The following is a 15,919-nucleotide window of genomic DNA, read 5'->3' on the forward strand; positions in this document are numbered from 1 at the left end:
CATTTTTCGACCAGGCACGGTGGCTCATTCCTGTAATCCCAGTGCTTTGGGAGGCTGAGTCAGGTGGATCGCTTGAGCCCAGGAGTTTGAGACGAGCCTAAGCAACATGGTGAAATCCTGTCTCTACAAAAAAATAAAATAACTATCCAGCTGTGGTGGCACGTGCCTGTAGTCCCAGCTACTCGGGAGGCTGAGGCAGGGGGATCACTTGAGCCCGGGAGATGGAGGCTGCAACGCACTGTGATTGTGTGCCACTTCACTCCAGCCTGGGTGACAGAGCAAGACCCTGTCTGAAAAAAAAGAAAAAGAAATGTGTTTTTCTCTAGGCTTTTAAAGCCCCATACTCACCTGGTTTTCTTCTTCGCTCACTGACATTTTCTTCTCAGTTTTCTTTTTGACTGTTCCTCCCCTCTTGCAAGATTGCAAGATCTCTAAATAATGAAGTTACCCAGGGTTAGACCCTTGGCTGTCTTTTTATCTGCACTCTCCTCTTAGGAGATTGCATTCAGTCTCATTGGGTCAGATACCTTCTCTAAGCTGGTAGAGTAAATTTATATCTCTAGCTCAATTTCTCTAAGTCAGCAATAGCGTATTGAATGAGTTATTTGATATCTCCACTTGGATTTCTAAAAGTCATCACCAATTTAATGGAATTATTGGTTAATTCTCCTAAAATTTCTTAAGTCCTCCCCAACTCAGTAAAGGCATCCCATCCACCCTGTTGATTGGGGAAGGTAGACTAGGTTTCATCTTTGATTTCTCCTTCCTTCATATCCCACATTTAAATCTAGGTTCATCAACACCTGTGAAAAGAAGGGAAAACAAAATTTTGAAAAAGAAACTAGGTTAAAATGAAAAATACGTCCTGAATCCATCACTTGTCACCATCTCCACTACTGCAACCACAGCCCAAGCCACTGTCATCTCTTTACTGGGCCACTGAAACAGGCTCCTGTCTGGTCTCCATTCCTCCAGTTTCCTTATCCTATCCACACCAGCCAGAGTGATCTTTTGAAAGCTGAAATCAGGTCAAGTTACTCCAGTTTTCCGAGGCCTCCAATGACATTCCATTGCAACCAAAGTAAAATCCAGATTTTATCATCATGCCCTACAAGGCCCTGCATGGTTTGGCCCCTGTCACACTGACCTTCTGTCTCTTGATCATGGCAAATTCATTCCCACCTTAGGACTATTGCACACACTGCTCTTCTACTCGGAATGCTCTTCCCTCAATTCTTCACGTTTCTCATCATTCAGGCTTCAACCCAAATAGACCCTCCTCTGAGAGGCCTTCCCTGACCTCCCTGTCTAAATCAATTCCATCCTCTATAACTCCTTATTATGTTGCCCTATTTTATTTTTGATAGCATCTTAACAGTACATCAAATTATCCTTTTTGTTTATATGTTTATTATCTGTCTCTCTCACTACATTGTACACTCCTTAAGAGCCAGAACTCTGTCACCTTGCCTACTTTTGTATCCCCAAAGCCTATTCAAGTGCCTGGCACCTAGAAGTTGATACATAAATAGCTGTTGATTAATTGACTGAATAAAAGTACATAGGGTCAGAGTTGTTTATCCTCTCCCTATGCTTAACTGTAACCAATCACTTCTTAATTTAGACCACTCTGGTGGTCTTTAAAGCAAAGAAAAACCAAAAATTCGATAGATTTGTTACAATTAAAGCTTTCTTTGTTTCTAAGGTAACACTGTTATCTCTGAGAATAAGTCCATAAAATTCTACGGAAAAATTTAAAGATTAGTAAATTCTGGCTGGGCATGGTAGCTCATACCTGTAATCCTAGCACTTTGGGAAGCCAAAGCAGGTGGATCACTTGAGGTCATGAGTTCAAGACCAGCCTGCCATCATGGTGAAACCCCATCTCTACTAAAAATACAAAAAATTAGTTGGGCATTGTGGCATGCACCTATAATCCCAGCTACTTGGGAGGCTAAGGCAGGAGAATCACTTGAACCCGGGAGGCAGAGATTGCAGTGAGCCAGGATCATACCACTGCACTCTAGCCTAGGCAACAGAGTGAGACTCCACCTCAAAAAAATAAAAAAGAAAAAGATTACTGAATTGTTTTGATCTTCCTAACTTCAGAACTTCGTACAGCATAAATGTTGAGGGTCTCAGTAACATCAGTTCATCTGACTCTGAGGTATACTTCCCTTGCCTTACAGGTGAGACAGCAGTTGACCTGAATGACTTAATGGATGCTGTCAGTTACATCAAGGGTGAGTTGCAAGCTATAATGGAAAGATGTTATAAGTAACATCTTAATATTTGCAATTAATGTTGGAGAAGAATATTTTCCATTCACACGTGTTCAGATTTTTTCATATAACATATGCTCCATTTTTGTGGATGCTGCTGAAGTTGAGTAAACAATAACTAATCTGTATTTATATATCAGTGCCCATACTAGTCTCCAAAATTTTCCCCAAAAGAGTTCTTCAAAGTAGTAATAGATATCAAGAGCCACAGAACTATTCATACCCTTTTCCCCACTAACCCCACTCTTACATATTTATCCTTTAGAAATAGTGTCTTATTGCCGGGCACGGTGGCTCAAGCTTGTAATCCCAGCACTTTGGGAGGCCGAGACAGGTGGATCACAAGGTCAGGAGATCGAGACCATCCTGACTAACATGGTGAAACCCCGTCTCTACTAAAAAATACAAAAAACTAGCTGGGCGAGGTGGCAGGCGCCTGTAGTCCCAGCTATTCGGGAGGCTGAGCCAGGAGAATGGTGTGAACCCGGGAGGCAGAGCTTGCAGTGAGCTGAGATCCGGTCACTGCACTCCAGCCTGGGTGACAGAGCGAGACTCCATCTCAAAAAAAAAAAAAAAGAAAAGAAATAGTGTTTTGTTGAATAAAATGAAAAAATTTCTGCCTAAGGACTTTCATTCATATAATATGGAGAAAATTGAAACTGATTAGAAATAACTAACCATATGAGAATTACTACATAAACCATGGTATGTCAGTTTAATGGGATAACATGTTAAAATGCTAACTGTAAAGATTATATGGCAACTTGGAAACATGTTTATGAAGGAGTAATTTTAGGTTGGAAAAGCAAAATATGGAATTGTACATATATTAGATTTCCACATTGTAAAAGTACAGTCTTATTGCCAAGACCAAAATGAAATATCAAAAACTAAAAATGGTTCCTGTGTTAGAGTGATGGAATTCTATCTTTCCCCTGTTACATTAATCTGTAATGTTGTTACATAAAACTAAGTCCCTATATGTATTTTAATTTGTTGTGGATTTTGCAACAACCCACCAGTCAATTCCTAACCCCTGGTTACTTTCTTCTTTGTAGCCACTTTCTGATTCTTTCAATCAGAATTAAAGATTTTTGTTTCTGACTCTTGTATTATGAATGATAATGTATATAAGCACAGATAGTGTTCTTTGTCCTTTGCAAATAATTCTGTAATATTTCTGCAATTCATTTCTCACCCTTTCTAAGGTGAGGTGATTGATGTCCAGAACTTAGACAACTTTCTAGTAAGCGAAGGGATTGAGCTCACGGAAGAAGAAATGAAGGAGTTGATGCCTCATTTGAAATTTAATGGTGAGGTGTTTGTTTTATAATTACGTTGCCTTTTTAGAAGTGTATTTTTGGGCTGGACATGATGACTCACACCTGTCATCCCAGCACTTTGAGAAGCCGAGGCAGGTGGATCACCTCAGGTCAGGAGTTTGAGACCAGCCTGACCAATACAGTGAAACCTCATCTCTACTAAAAATACAAAAAATTAACTGGGTGTGGTGGCAGGCATCTGTAATCCCAGCTACTCAGGAGGTTGAGGCAAGAGAATTGCTTGAACCCAGGATGGGGAGGTTGCAGTCAGCTGAGATTGTGCCATTGCACTCCAGCCTGAGCAACAAGAGCAAAACTCCATCTCAAAAAAAAAAGAAAAAGAAGTGTATTTTTGTTGTCCTGTACATAACATCCTCAGAAATTATCCTTATCTTTGTAACACCTAGAACATAGCTTCCCAAACTTAAATGTGCATATGAATCACTTGGTCATCTTGTTAAAATGCAGATTTGGGGGCCAGACATGGTGGCTCACACCTATACTTTCAGTGCTTTGGAAGGCTGAGGCAGGAGGATCTCTTGAGGCCAAAAGCTCAATATCAGTCTGGGCAACAGACTGAAACCCTGTTTCTACAAAAAAAAATTTAAAATTAGCCAGGTGTGATGGCACATGCCTATAGTCCTAGCTAATTGGGAGGCTGAGGCAGAACAATCACTTGAGCCCAGGAGTTCGAGATTGCAATGAGCTATGATTGAATCACTGCATTCCAGCCTGGGCAACAGGGCAAGACCCTGTCTCCTTAAAAAAAGAAAAAAAGAAGAAGAAAAGCAGATTTCCGTTCAAGAATAGGGTAGAGCCTGAGATTCTGCATTTCTAACAAACTCTCAGATGATGCCAACGATGCTGGTGCACAAGCTACCTTTTGCCTATCAAAGACCTATCCTGGACTCAAGTGATCGTCACACCATGAAGAAAAGACATGATATGTTAAGATTGTGCCTGACTTGCTGGGCGTGGTGGCTTACGCCTGTAATCCCAGCACTTTGGGAGGCTGAGGCGGGTAGATCACCTGAGGTCAGGAGTTCGAGACCAGCCTGACCAACGTGGTGAAACCCCGTCTCTACTAAAAATTAAAAAATTAGCCGGGCATGGTGGCACATGCCTGTAATCCCAGCTACTCAGGAGGCTGAGGCAGGAGACTCTCTTGAACCCGGGAGGCGGAGGTTGCAGTGAGCCAAGATCGCACCTGTGCACTCCAGCCTAGTGACAGAGTGAGACTCCGTCTCCAAAAAAAAAAAAGATTGTGCCTGACTTTCATTTCTTAAATCACAAATACAACCAATATGCTAAGTTGTGCCTGAGGGTATGATTCCATTCTGAAAAATAAGGAAAAATATTACAGCAAGTAAAACTAGAAAACAAAAATGAGTATTAGGAAGAGATACACAGGGGAAGGAAGGGGAATTTGGGGTTGGTTGATTTGTTTATTGAAATTTTATTATTGCTTATTGAGTCTATTTACATGGCTTACTCACTGGCCCTTGCGCTATATAAATACTTTTTTATTTCTACCACTTCTTTTTTGTCCTGATACCCCAAAAAAAGATGTTCTAAGTGCATCAGAGGATAGCATTTCTCACTATAATGCTTCAGTGATGTTGTCAGAGAGTTTCTATTCAGCTCTGGCCTTGAATTTAAAAGAGTATATTGATTTGTTCAACCAGCAAATACTTATTGGTCACTGAATATGTCAGGCCCTATACGAGGTACTAGGAATACAAGGATGAAGAAAGGAGACATACTTCGTTTTCTCTATGAAGCCCATCTGAAAGTAGGAGATGAGACACTGAATCATTAGGTTTCTCAAATCATGGTTTTATAGCAATAAATTTGAACCTATCCATTGCAAACATATCTGCATGTTCTGTTCTCTCTAGGTTTTCATTTCTTCCTTTTTGCCTATGTTTTCTTCCTCTCCTCTCTTCAGTTGAAGAGATTTTGTTTTTTGTTTTTGGGACAGGGTCTGGCTCTATCACCCAGGCTGAAGTGCAGTGGCATGATATCAACTCCTGGGCTCAACCTGCAACCTCTGTCTCCTGGGTTCAAGCTGTCTTCCTACCTCAGCCTCCCAAGAAGCTGAGACTACAGGCACACAACACCACGCCCAGCTAATTTTTGTATTTTTTGTAGAGACGGGGTACCACCACGTTGCCCAGGCTGGTCTCCAACTCCTGGGCTCAAGTGATACACCTGCCTCAGCCTCCCAAAGTGCTGGAATTACAGACATGAGCTACCGCACCCGGCCAGTTGAAGAGATTCTTTACAACCCTTCTAAATCCACTACTCTTGACCTCATCTAGTCTCTCTTCAAAAATTACTCCTTAAATAATTCCTTGCCGACATATTCAGTTTCATTTATCTCTCTGTATCCTGCCTCTAAAAAGGCAGATTGCCTTCAGATCATTCTTTACATAACAGTGATCAAAAGCCTTCATGACTCCTTGCTATGTTCCCAAAAAAGTCCAAACAAAACCCACTGCAACATAGCCCCCATGTACTTCTCAGCTTTCTCCTCTACTGCTTCCAACATGTCATGCTCCAAACCAACTGAACTACCCACAGTTCCCTCAAAATACCTTGTTCCTTCTTACTTTTGTCCCTTTGATTAATACAATTTTCTAAAGCACAGAAAAGATGAACTGCTTTTTAAAAAGTAGAGATAGGGCCAGGCACAGTGGCTCAACTGTATCCCAGAACTTTGGGAGGCTGAAGTGGGTGGATTGCTTGAGACCAGGAGTTTGAGACCAGCCTGGCCAACGTGGCAAAACCCCATCTCACTAAAAATAAAAAGATTAGCTGGGCATGATGGCACATGCCTGTGATCCCAGCTACTTGGGAGTCTGAGGCATGAGAATCACTTTAACCCAGGAGGCAGAGGTTGCACTGAGCCAAGATCGTGCCACTGCACTCCAGCCTGGGTGACAGAGTGAGACCCTGCCTCAAAAAAAAAAAAAAAGTAGAAATAGATGTCTCTTTCAAAGACTCATCCTTGCCAGGCACGGTGGCTCACACCTGTTATCCCAACACTTTGGGAGGCCAAGGTGTGACGATCACTTGAGTCCAGGAGTTCAAGACCAGCCTGGGCAACATAGGGAGACCCCCCATCTCTACAAAAAAAAAAAAAAAAAAAAAAAGGTTTAATGAGCTGGGTGTGGTGGCACACACCTGCAGTCCCAGCTGCTCGGGAGGCTGAGGTGGGAGGATCGCTTGAGCCAGGGAGGTCAAGGTTGCAATGAGCCATAATCACGCCACTGCACTCCAGCCTGAAGGACAGAGCCAGACAGAGCCAAAACATAAGTTCATCTTTTTTTTCCATCATATTCACCTGACAGAAAAATGAATCCAAATTCCAAAGCAAACCAATGTCTCTAGTTCTTCTAACTCATGGGAGAATTTCAACCTACTATGTTGTTTTTAATAATTTCACAACTTTTATGAATTTTTATGTGACTGCCTCTGTATCTAAACCAAAATGTTTTACAGGAAATGGAAAGATTAATGTTAAGTCAATAATGGAGGGCCTGAAGAAGTTTAAACGTAAGTGAAAATTTATGATACGATATAAAATTGTAATCTGATGCTATATGTGTATTTTTATCTGTGTTTTCTTGGTTATAAAAGTAATATGTGTTCATTATAGAAAATTTCTATATTTAGCAAACGACAAGATGAAAAAAGGAAATTTTAATAATTCTTAATTCTGTCCTCCAATGATAATCCATACTTTTATCACCACAAATTTTTTCCTTATGCGTACATAATTTCTGTGCATTTTTATCCATGTCCAATATATTTACATTCCATTTTCTTACTCATATTAAAATCTTACTTGTTTATAAATATAGCTAAGCTGGGCACGGTGGCTCATGCTTGTAATCCCAGCATTTGGGAGGCCAAGGCAGGCAGGTCATCTGAGGTCAGGAGTTCGAGACCAGCCTGACTAACATGGTGAAACCTCATTTCTACTAAAAATACAAAAATTAACCGGGTATCATGTTGTGCGCCTGTAGTCCCAACTACTTGGGAGGCTGAGGCAGGAGAATCGCTTGAACCTGGAAGGCGGAGGTTGCAGTGAGCCGAGATTATGCCATTACACTCCAGCCTGGGTGACAGAGAGAGACTCTATCTCAAAAAATAAATAAATAAATATAGCTAATAATCTAAAGTTCCTTTCTGGATGCCTCTGAAATTTAATACATAATCTCAGTACTTTTTGCTTGTAGGCCCCTTATATTTAATTATTTCTAAAATAATTTTCTTATTGTGAAAATGTCATGTTCCATGCTTACACAGAAAAGAATGAATGGGAGATTTGAACATTATGCTGTGAAATTGATCAACAGAGGCAAGGTAAAACTTGTCTCTGCCCTCTTCCCACACATGTACAACCTCAATTTTGAATTCATTTTTAAGTAATTTTGGTTTGTTCTCTGCATCTGCATTCCTAACAAGTATGACAAAAAAGAAATTTGCTGTGTCTCTGCAAGCCTGACTGTGTTTCAAAAAAGGAGGATGTTGCAGGGCATGGTGGCTCACTTCTGTAATCCCAGCACTTTGGGAGGCCAAGACAGGCAGATTGCTTGAGGCCAGGAGTTGGAGAGCAGCCTGGACAACATGGCAAAACCCCATGTCTACACAAAATTACAAAAATTAGCCATGTGTGGTGGCATACACCTGTAGTTCCAGCTACTCGGGAGGGTGACGTGGGAGAAATGCTTGAGCCCAGGAGGTCGAAGCTGCAGTGACCTGTGATTGCCCCACTGCACTCCAGCCTGGATAATAGAGTGAGACCTTGTCTGTAAACAGAAAAAAAAAAAAGGAGGATGTAAGAATAAGGTATGTTGGCCGGGCGCGCTGGCTCAAGCCTGTAATCCCAGCACTTTGGGAGGCCGAGACGGGCGGATCACGAGGTCAGGAGATCGAGACCATCCTGGCTAACACGGTGAAACCCCGTCTCTACTAAAAAATACAAAAAACTAGCCGGGCGAGGTGGCAGGCGCCTGTAGTCCCAGCTACTCGGGAGGCTGAGGCAGGAGAATGGCGTGAACCCGGGAGGCAGAGCTTGCAGTGAGCCGAGATCCGGCCACTGCACTCCAGCCTGGGCGACAGAGCAAGACTCCATCTCAAAAAAAAAAAAAAAAGAATAAGGTATGTTATGCAAGTATACACAAAATGAATTTTAATAAAAAAATAAATTTAAATTCTAGGTACCCATGCCTAACATTTCCAAATTAGTCCTGTTGTATTTTATTTGTAAAAGAAAAATATATATACCTTTTAATAAGTCCAGTCTATCCCATCTATTGCTGCTTTTGTTGCTAGTACTGGAAAATTTTCAGGAATGTTCATCTGGTAGTTTTTATCCCCAGCATTTAAAATCATGTTACCAGTTGGAGATACTGGAAACCATCTCCCATGGCCATGTATAAGTTCTGTGTTCACCAATAAGTATTTTTTGAGCACCCAGACACTGTTCAAGAAAGTTTAGCAGTGAACAAAAGATAAAGCAAGGTTCCCGCTCTCACAAAAGCTTAGTTTTTGAGTACATAGTATATGCTCAATAAATACTTGTTGGTTACCTGATAGAGGTTCTAGTCTCCCGCTTTCAGATAATTGAAGATGCACTAACCAAAACGGCTGTATCAACGTCATTCTTAAGATAATCCCTCCTATCTGGGCAACTCAGAACAAACAGTTCTGTAAAACTAACAACCCCAGGTAACACAGGCGAGTCACCCATATCAGAATTAGCTGTTAACCATTTATAAAGCCAGAAAGGCACAACACTACAGATCTCTTTGCTTACTTTTCTATCATTCTTCTTACTCCTCTTCCACTTTTTCTTTTTTTCTCTTTTATTATCTTCTCCATATCTCTAAAAATATATTTTTTTCTTTTGCTCCAGCTTCCCCTTGTTTTTCTAGTGTTATTCTTTCTTTTTCTTCCAGTCTCTTTATCAAACATATACATTTCACATGGCTACTCAGCTCGCCCACATGCTTTCTTGACTTCATAAGCCCCAATCCACTTGCTGCCACTGAAATATATTTTATTCTGTGAAGTCTGCAGTGCCTTAGAGAAAATTTAGATGTTTAAAATATGTTTCATATTTTTAGAAATTTCAAATACTGGTTTCTATTTCAAAGATTCACTCAATAATACTCCATTTTCACTTATAAAGTTTTCTTTGGCTGGGCACGGTGGCTCACGCCTGTAATCTCAGCACTTTGGGAGGCCGAGGCAGGTGGATCACTTGAGGTCAGGGGTTAGAGACCAATCTGGCCAACATAGTGAAACCCTGGATCTACAAAAATACAAAAATTAGCCAGACTTGGTGGCACACTCCCAGCTACTTGGGAGGCTGAGACAGGAGAATCACTTGAACCTGGGAGGCAGAGGCTCCAGTGAGCCAAGATTGCACCACTGCACTCAAGCGTGGGTGACAGAGTGAGACTCTGTCTAAAAAAAAAAAAAAATTCTTCATATAAGTATTAAGGGACAAATTTTATTTCTTTTTTTTTTTTTTTTTTTTTTTTGAGACGGAGTCTCGCTCTGTCGCCCAGGCTGGAGTGCAGTGGCTGGATCTCAGCTCACTGCAAGCTCCGCCTCCTGGATTTACGCCATTCTCCTGCCTCAGCCTCCCGAGTAGCTGGGATTACAGGCGCCCGCCACCTCGCCTGGCTAGTTTTTTGTATTTTTTAGTAGAGACGGGGTTTCACCGGGTTAGCCAGGATGGTCTCGATCCCCTGACCTCGTGATCCGCCCGTCTCGGCCTCCCAAAGTGCTGGGATTACAGGCTTGAGCCACTGCGCCCGGCTAAATTTTATTTCTTAATGCCATATTGACACATTTGCCTTCAAATGTACTACTGTGATTTAAGTCTTCACACTCAAATTTCAGATGACAGACATAGGCATAATGGCAATGGCACTTTTCACACTTAAATAACTTTTTCTCCCATTTCCATTTCACCATTTCTACTTTCTAAAGAATAAAGGTGAATTTCAGCTACGTAAGCATGATAACATGGAAATAACATTTATATATGAACAACTTCAAGATCTGCTAAAATTTTTATTATTTGGTGGTGAACATTCAGAGCTTCACTCTGGCCTTCAGAGGCACTTGGGTTGTAAGGTTCCACATGAGAATTTCTAAAACTGTACTTACTAGGGACACAGAGAAAGTCTAATATACATTTAGAAAAAAAAGTCACCATATAAAAATAAAGTCTGCTTCTTGTCATCTTCTAAGTCACATTCTCAACCAGAATATTGCTGCATGCGGTGTCTAAGAATGGCATAGGGTGCCTCTAGCAAACTAATATTTAGAAAGGGCGAAGAGCCAAGCAATAGGGAGAGAGAGAATGACAGATCAGAGGCAGGGAAAGAAAACATGCTTTATAGATGTAGGTTTTTCTGAATTCTACAGATTATGTGTTTTATATTAGAATTAATCCTTTCCCCATATGAAAGATATTTCTTCTTTATATGTATTGCTTTCTGCATTATATATTACCTTATATGGCCTCTATAACCTAAAGGGATCACCAAACATTTTCCATGTTTCCATGTTTTCATCATCTGCCATGGACCTTTTTTGATATTAAAATAATACATTGTTGGTTTATCTGGCCAGGCCAAACCAAACCAAATACAGGAAACTGAGTTATTATAGCCACACTTTTCTCCTGAGTATTAATCTCCTCACACTTAGAAAACAAAACTACCCCACATTTTTAGAGGAAAGAAAAGAAAAAGAGTTAAATCTGTACTATTAAGGTTTTGGTTGGTTGGTTGTTCTGCCCATAGAAAGGGGTGGGGTGAAGGAAGATTTTGCAGTTAGTTAATTATACCCACATATTTCATAGGATAATTCACTAGAAAGAAATATCTATCTCATTAAAAGGTATCTAATTAGTCAATACCTTCCTAAACAAAGCATTCATGAAAATGAAGTGGGTAATAGATCATCATCTTGCTCCTGAATCAACAGATTTTCAAAGTCATTTCACTTCTTTACATCCTAAAAGATGATAAATGAACAGTCTTGATTTCAATGCTGACGCTACAGTGCTTTTCAGTTTTTGCTTTCAGAGTGCAATACATTAAGGCACCAAAAGAAACAATATGAATGAGGATGGATATCCCATATAACCTTGACATTTTCTTAATTTTTTCACTCATCTGGGGAAAAAAAATAAGATAAATTATGCACTCCTAGTCTACTTTCCATAACTTCAGAAATTTATGTAATTTTGATTCTTAATCTTGTCTTTAAGCAAAAGGAATGGTGACTCTGCATAAGCTGAAAACTGCAAATGATATTAAAGGTGAGTGTGAAAGCTGATGTGAAGCCATTGTAAAGATGGGGCTTAACACTTTGACTTGCATTTTTTAATACCATAGTTACTTTCCCTAATTGTCTTGTCAGTTTCTATCCTCCATCTGCTTGTCCATAAGGTCAATGAACACCATTATCTCTCCAACTGTCTTTCTAAGTTCCTTGTGCCTTTATGGTCCACACCACACTGAATCATATGTGATTATCATGTATTTTATATTCTTTTCTAATGCTCCATTTGTGATTTTTTTAATCTCTAAGAACACTGTAGCCTATTTGGTATCGCAGCACAATTTACAAAGCAGGTGTTCCTGACTCTGCCATTAAAGAAATTAATTCAGGCCGGGCGCGGTGGCTCAAGCCTGTAATCCCAGCACTTTGGGAGGCCAAGGCGGGCGGATCACAAGGTCAGGAGATCGAGACCACAGTGAAACCCCGTCTCTACTAAAAATACAAAAAATTAGCCGGGCGCGGTGGCGGGCGCCTGTAGTCCCAGCTACCCAGGAGGCTGAGGCAGGAGAATGGCGGGAACCCGGGAGGCGGAGCTTGCAGTGAGCCGAGATCGCGCCACTGCACTCCAGCCTGGGCAACAGTGTGAGACTCCATCTCAAAAAAAAAAAAAAAGAAATTAATTCAGTTCATTGGGCTTTAGTGTCCTTAGCAGTAAAATAAAATGAGTGAGGACCTGGAGCACTGGATCACACCTGTAATCCTAGAGCCTTGGGAGGCCAAGGCAGGAAGATCACTTGAAGCCAGGAGTATGAGTCCAGCCTGGGCAACTCAGCAAGACCCCTCTCTATAAAAAATTTTAAAATTAATCAGATGTGGTGGTACTTGCCTACTGTAGTCCTAGCTACTCAGGAGGCTGAGTGGAAGGATCACTTGAGCCCAAGAATTGGAGGCTGCATTGAGCCATCACTGCACCACCGTACTTCAGCCTCGGCTAACAGAGAAAGAACTTGTCTCTATAAAAGAAAAATGAAGCGGGCATGGACACAGGAAGGGGAACATCACACACCAGGGCCTGTCAGGGGATTGGGGGGCTAGGGGAGAGATAGCATTAGGAAAAATACCTCATGTAGATTATGGGTTGATGGGTACAGCAAACCACGATGGCACGTGTATACCTATGTAACAAACCTGCACATTCTGCACATGTATCCCAGAACTTAAAGTATAATTTTTAAAATGTGATGGGTTGGGGCAGAATTAGGTTGATGATCTACTAGTTATCTTTCAGCTTTAAAATTCTAGGACTAATTTCTGTGACTGAAAGGACATTATCAATCAAGTAAAAAGACAACCCACAGAATAGGGAAAAATACTTGTAAATTTTGTAATTGATAAGGATCTAGTCTCCAAAATATATAAAGAATGCCGTAACACAACAATAAAGCTTGGCGTGGTAGCTCACACCTGTAATCCCAGCACTTCGGGAGGCCAAGGAGATCACTGGGGGCCAGGATTTCAAGACCAGCCTGGGCAACATAGTGAAACCCCATTTCTACCAAAAATACAAAAAAATTAGCTGGGCATGGTGACCTGCACCTTGTAGTCCCAGCTACTGGGGAGGCTGAGGTGGAAGACTCACTTGAGCCTGGAAGGTCGAGGTTGCAGTAAACCATGATCCTGCTACTGCACTCAACCCTGGGCAACATAGTGAGACCTCACCAAAAAAAAAAAAACAAAAAAAAAAAAACAAACATAAAAAATAAGTAGTGTTTAATATAGTAAGCTCTTGGTGAATAATTGTTGAATTAATTTATAAATTAAGCCTTCCCTTTCTTTCCTTGTTTGTTCCTGTCCAGAATGGGAGGCAGTGTACCAAGTTTTAAAAGACTAGGTTAAAGTCAAATTATGCTCATAATGAACAAGTTCCCCTAAGCAGGAATAGGAAACCTCTAGAATTGCTGCAAGTGAAATGTGAAGCACTTTGGGGGCCCAACTACGTAACTAGCTAAGCCTTGGGTGCCAGAGATATCTGTCCTTAGCCATGATAGACTAAAGATACCCCTAACTCTTGCACTAGAGGGTTTACAATGCCATGAGACATGTCAGATCATGAATACCTTGGTTTCTACTTAAAACAATCTTTTCTGTATTTACTCTTTTGAAATCACTTTTCCCAATAATACTAAAGACTATAAGCCTATGAGAGTTTTTTTGCCCCTCTTCCTAGGCTTAAACAATTAATGAAATGTTTCTTAATCACCATTCAGTGAAGGCAGCTGAGTAAAATGTTTTACCTGAACAACTTTCAACTGACTGAAGACTTTTTTTTTTTTTTTTTTTTTGAGACAAGAGTCTCTCTCTGTCACCCAGGCTAGAGTGCAGGGGCGTGATCTCAGTTCACCACAACCTCTGCCTGCTGAGTTCAAGCGATTCTTCTGCCTCAGCCTCCTGAGTAGCTGGGATTACAGGTGTGTGCCACCACACCCAGCTAATTTTTGTATTTTTAATAGAGATGGGGGTTTCATCATTTGGCCAGGCTGGTTTCGAACTCCTGACCTCAGGTGATCCGCCCTCCTCAGCCCCCCAAAGTGCTGGGATCACAGGCATGAGCCACCAGGCCCAGCCTGATGAAGACATTAACATGAAAATATATTAACATAGAACTTGAAACAAAAATTCTCCCCCTTCCCTGAAATCCCAACAGTGTCAAAATGTTCAGATTTTATAAATCACACCCTCATATACACCAAGGGTGCTGAATGAACCACATTGAAAACACACTTGCTGTAAGGTTGGAAGGAGCTCCTTGGGTCATTCTCTCCCTCAGCTTGAGCCTGAGCAGTGAATGAGGTCACAGTTGTGTGATGGAACAAACCCTTTATTGGATTCCTGATCTGATTGAAGCCCAGAAGTGGTAGGTAGCACGGCTTAAAAGTAGGTAAATATCACAATTTTGTAGGATTCTATGCTAAGTCCTTTTTAAAAAATCTATAATCTATGAGAATTGAAGGTATTTTTTTAAAGTAATGATTATTTTGAGGCATGGGGATGATTTCACAGCACCTTTCAAGTGCCTGAATTGTTGAGCCATTCCGGAGTTCCCAGCTCTGTGGTAGGTTTTCAGATTTTGAGGACTTGTAATTGATTTGTTTAGAAACAACTGCTTTCTGGGCTCTGAGGTGAAGACCTGGGAAAATGGATCAAATTCTAACCAAACATTCAGAGACCTTTTTTCCTCATGGTTGAATAGTATTCAATTATCCATTATTCCTAAGTCAGCAACCTAGTTTTCTTATCAGTGAGCTATCAAATACACTCTACATTTTGAAAAGATAGTTGGAAAGAAAAGAACAACAAAGGGGGAAGTCCTACCAACCCAGATTCTGGTCCATAAGCCCTGTTTCTCAAACTATGCCAAGTGGAAAGGCGACGGTAATTCACGAGTTCCTTCCGCGGTCTAGGGTAGCAGAACTGCATTGTATTCCACCCCCATTCCTACTGTTAACCAAGACCAGTTGGGTTTTTCCTCCCTGACTCCGCCGAGGTTGCATGCATGGAGGCCTCGCCGCCGCCGCTACCGTAGACGCCGGCCCAGGTGCGCTAGGTCGCCTCCCACCTGCTAGCTGCCCTCGGGGGCAACCCCTCCCTCAGCGCCAAAGACATCAAGAGGATCCTGGGCAGCGTAGGCATCGAGGCGGACGACGACCAGCTCAACAAAGTTATCAGTGAGCTGAATGAAAAAAGCATTGAAGACGTCATTGCCCAGGATATTGGCAAGGTTGCCAGTGTACCTGCCGGTGGGGCTGTGGCTGTCTCTGCTGCCCCAGGCACTGCAGCTCCTGCTGCTGGTTCCACCCCCGCTGCAGCAGAGGAGAAGAGGAGGAGGAGGAGGAGGTGTCCAAAGAGTCAGACAATGACATGGGATTTGGTCTCTTTTATTAAATTCCTGCTCCCCTGCAAATAAAGCCTTTTTACACATCTAAAAACAAAAACAAACCA

General features: G+C 41.5%; 1 protein-coding gene and 1 pseudogene across 1 annotated transcript in view; both read left to right on the forward strand.

The window, feature by feature from the left end:
• Positions 1 to 15,919, forward strand: part of EFCAB3 (EF-hand calcium binding domain 3) — a 137,155-nt gene that overhangs the window by 82,963 nt on the left and 38,273 nt on the right. The window contains exons 22-25 of the mRNA XM_065531815.1: positions 2,190 to 2,243; positions 3,491 to 3,595; positions 7,109 to 7,162; positions 11,907 to 11,957. Coding sequence (XP_065387887.1) covers positions 2,190 to 2,243; positions 3,491 to 3,595; positions 7,109 to 7,162; positions 11,907 to 11,957 — 264 coding nt within the window. The remainder of the gene's footprint in view (positions 1 to 2,189; positions 2,244 to 3,490; positions 3,596 to 7,108; positions 7,163 to 11,906; positions 11,958 to 15,919) is intronic.
• On the forward strand, positions 15,332 to 15,862 carry LOC102144855 (large ribosomal subunit protein P2 pseudogene; annotated as a pseudogene).

Source organism: Macaca fascicularis, chromosome 16 (genome assembly GCF_037993035.2).
Source record: "Macaca fascicularis isolate 582-1 chromosome 16, T2T-MFA8v1.1".
In the NCBI taxonomy this organism is placed as follows: domain Eukaryota; kingdom Metazoa; phylum Chordata; class Mammalia; order Primates; family Cercopithecidae; genus Macaca; species Macaca fascicularis.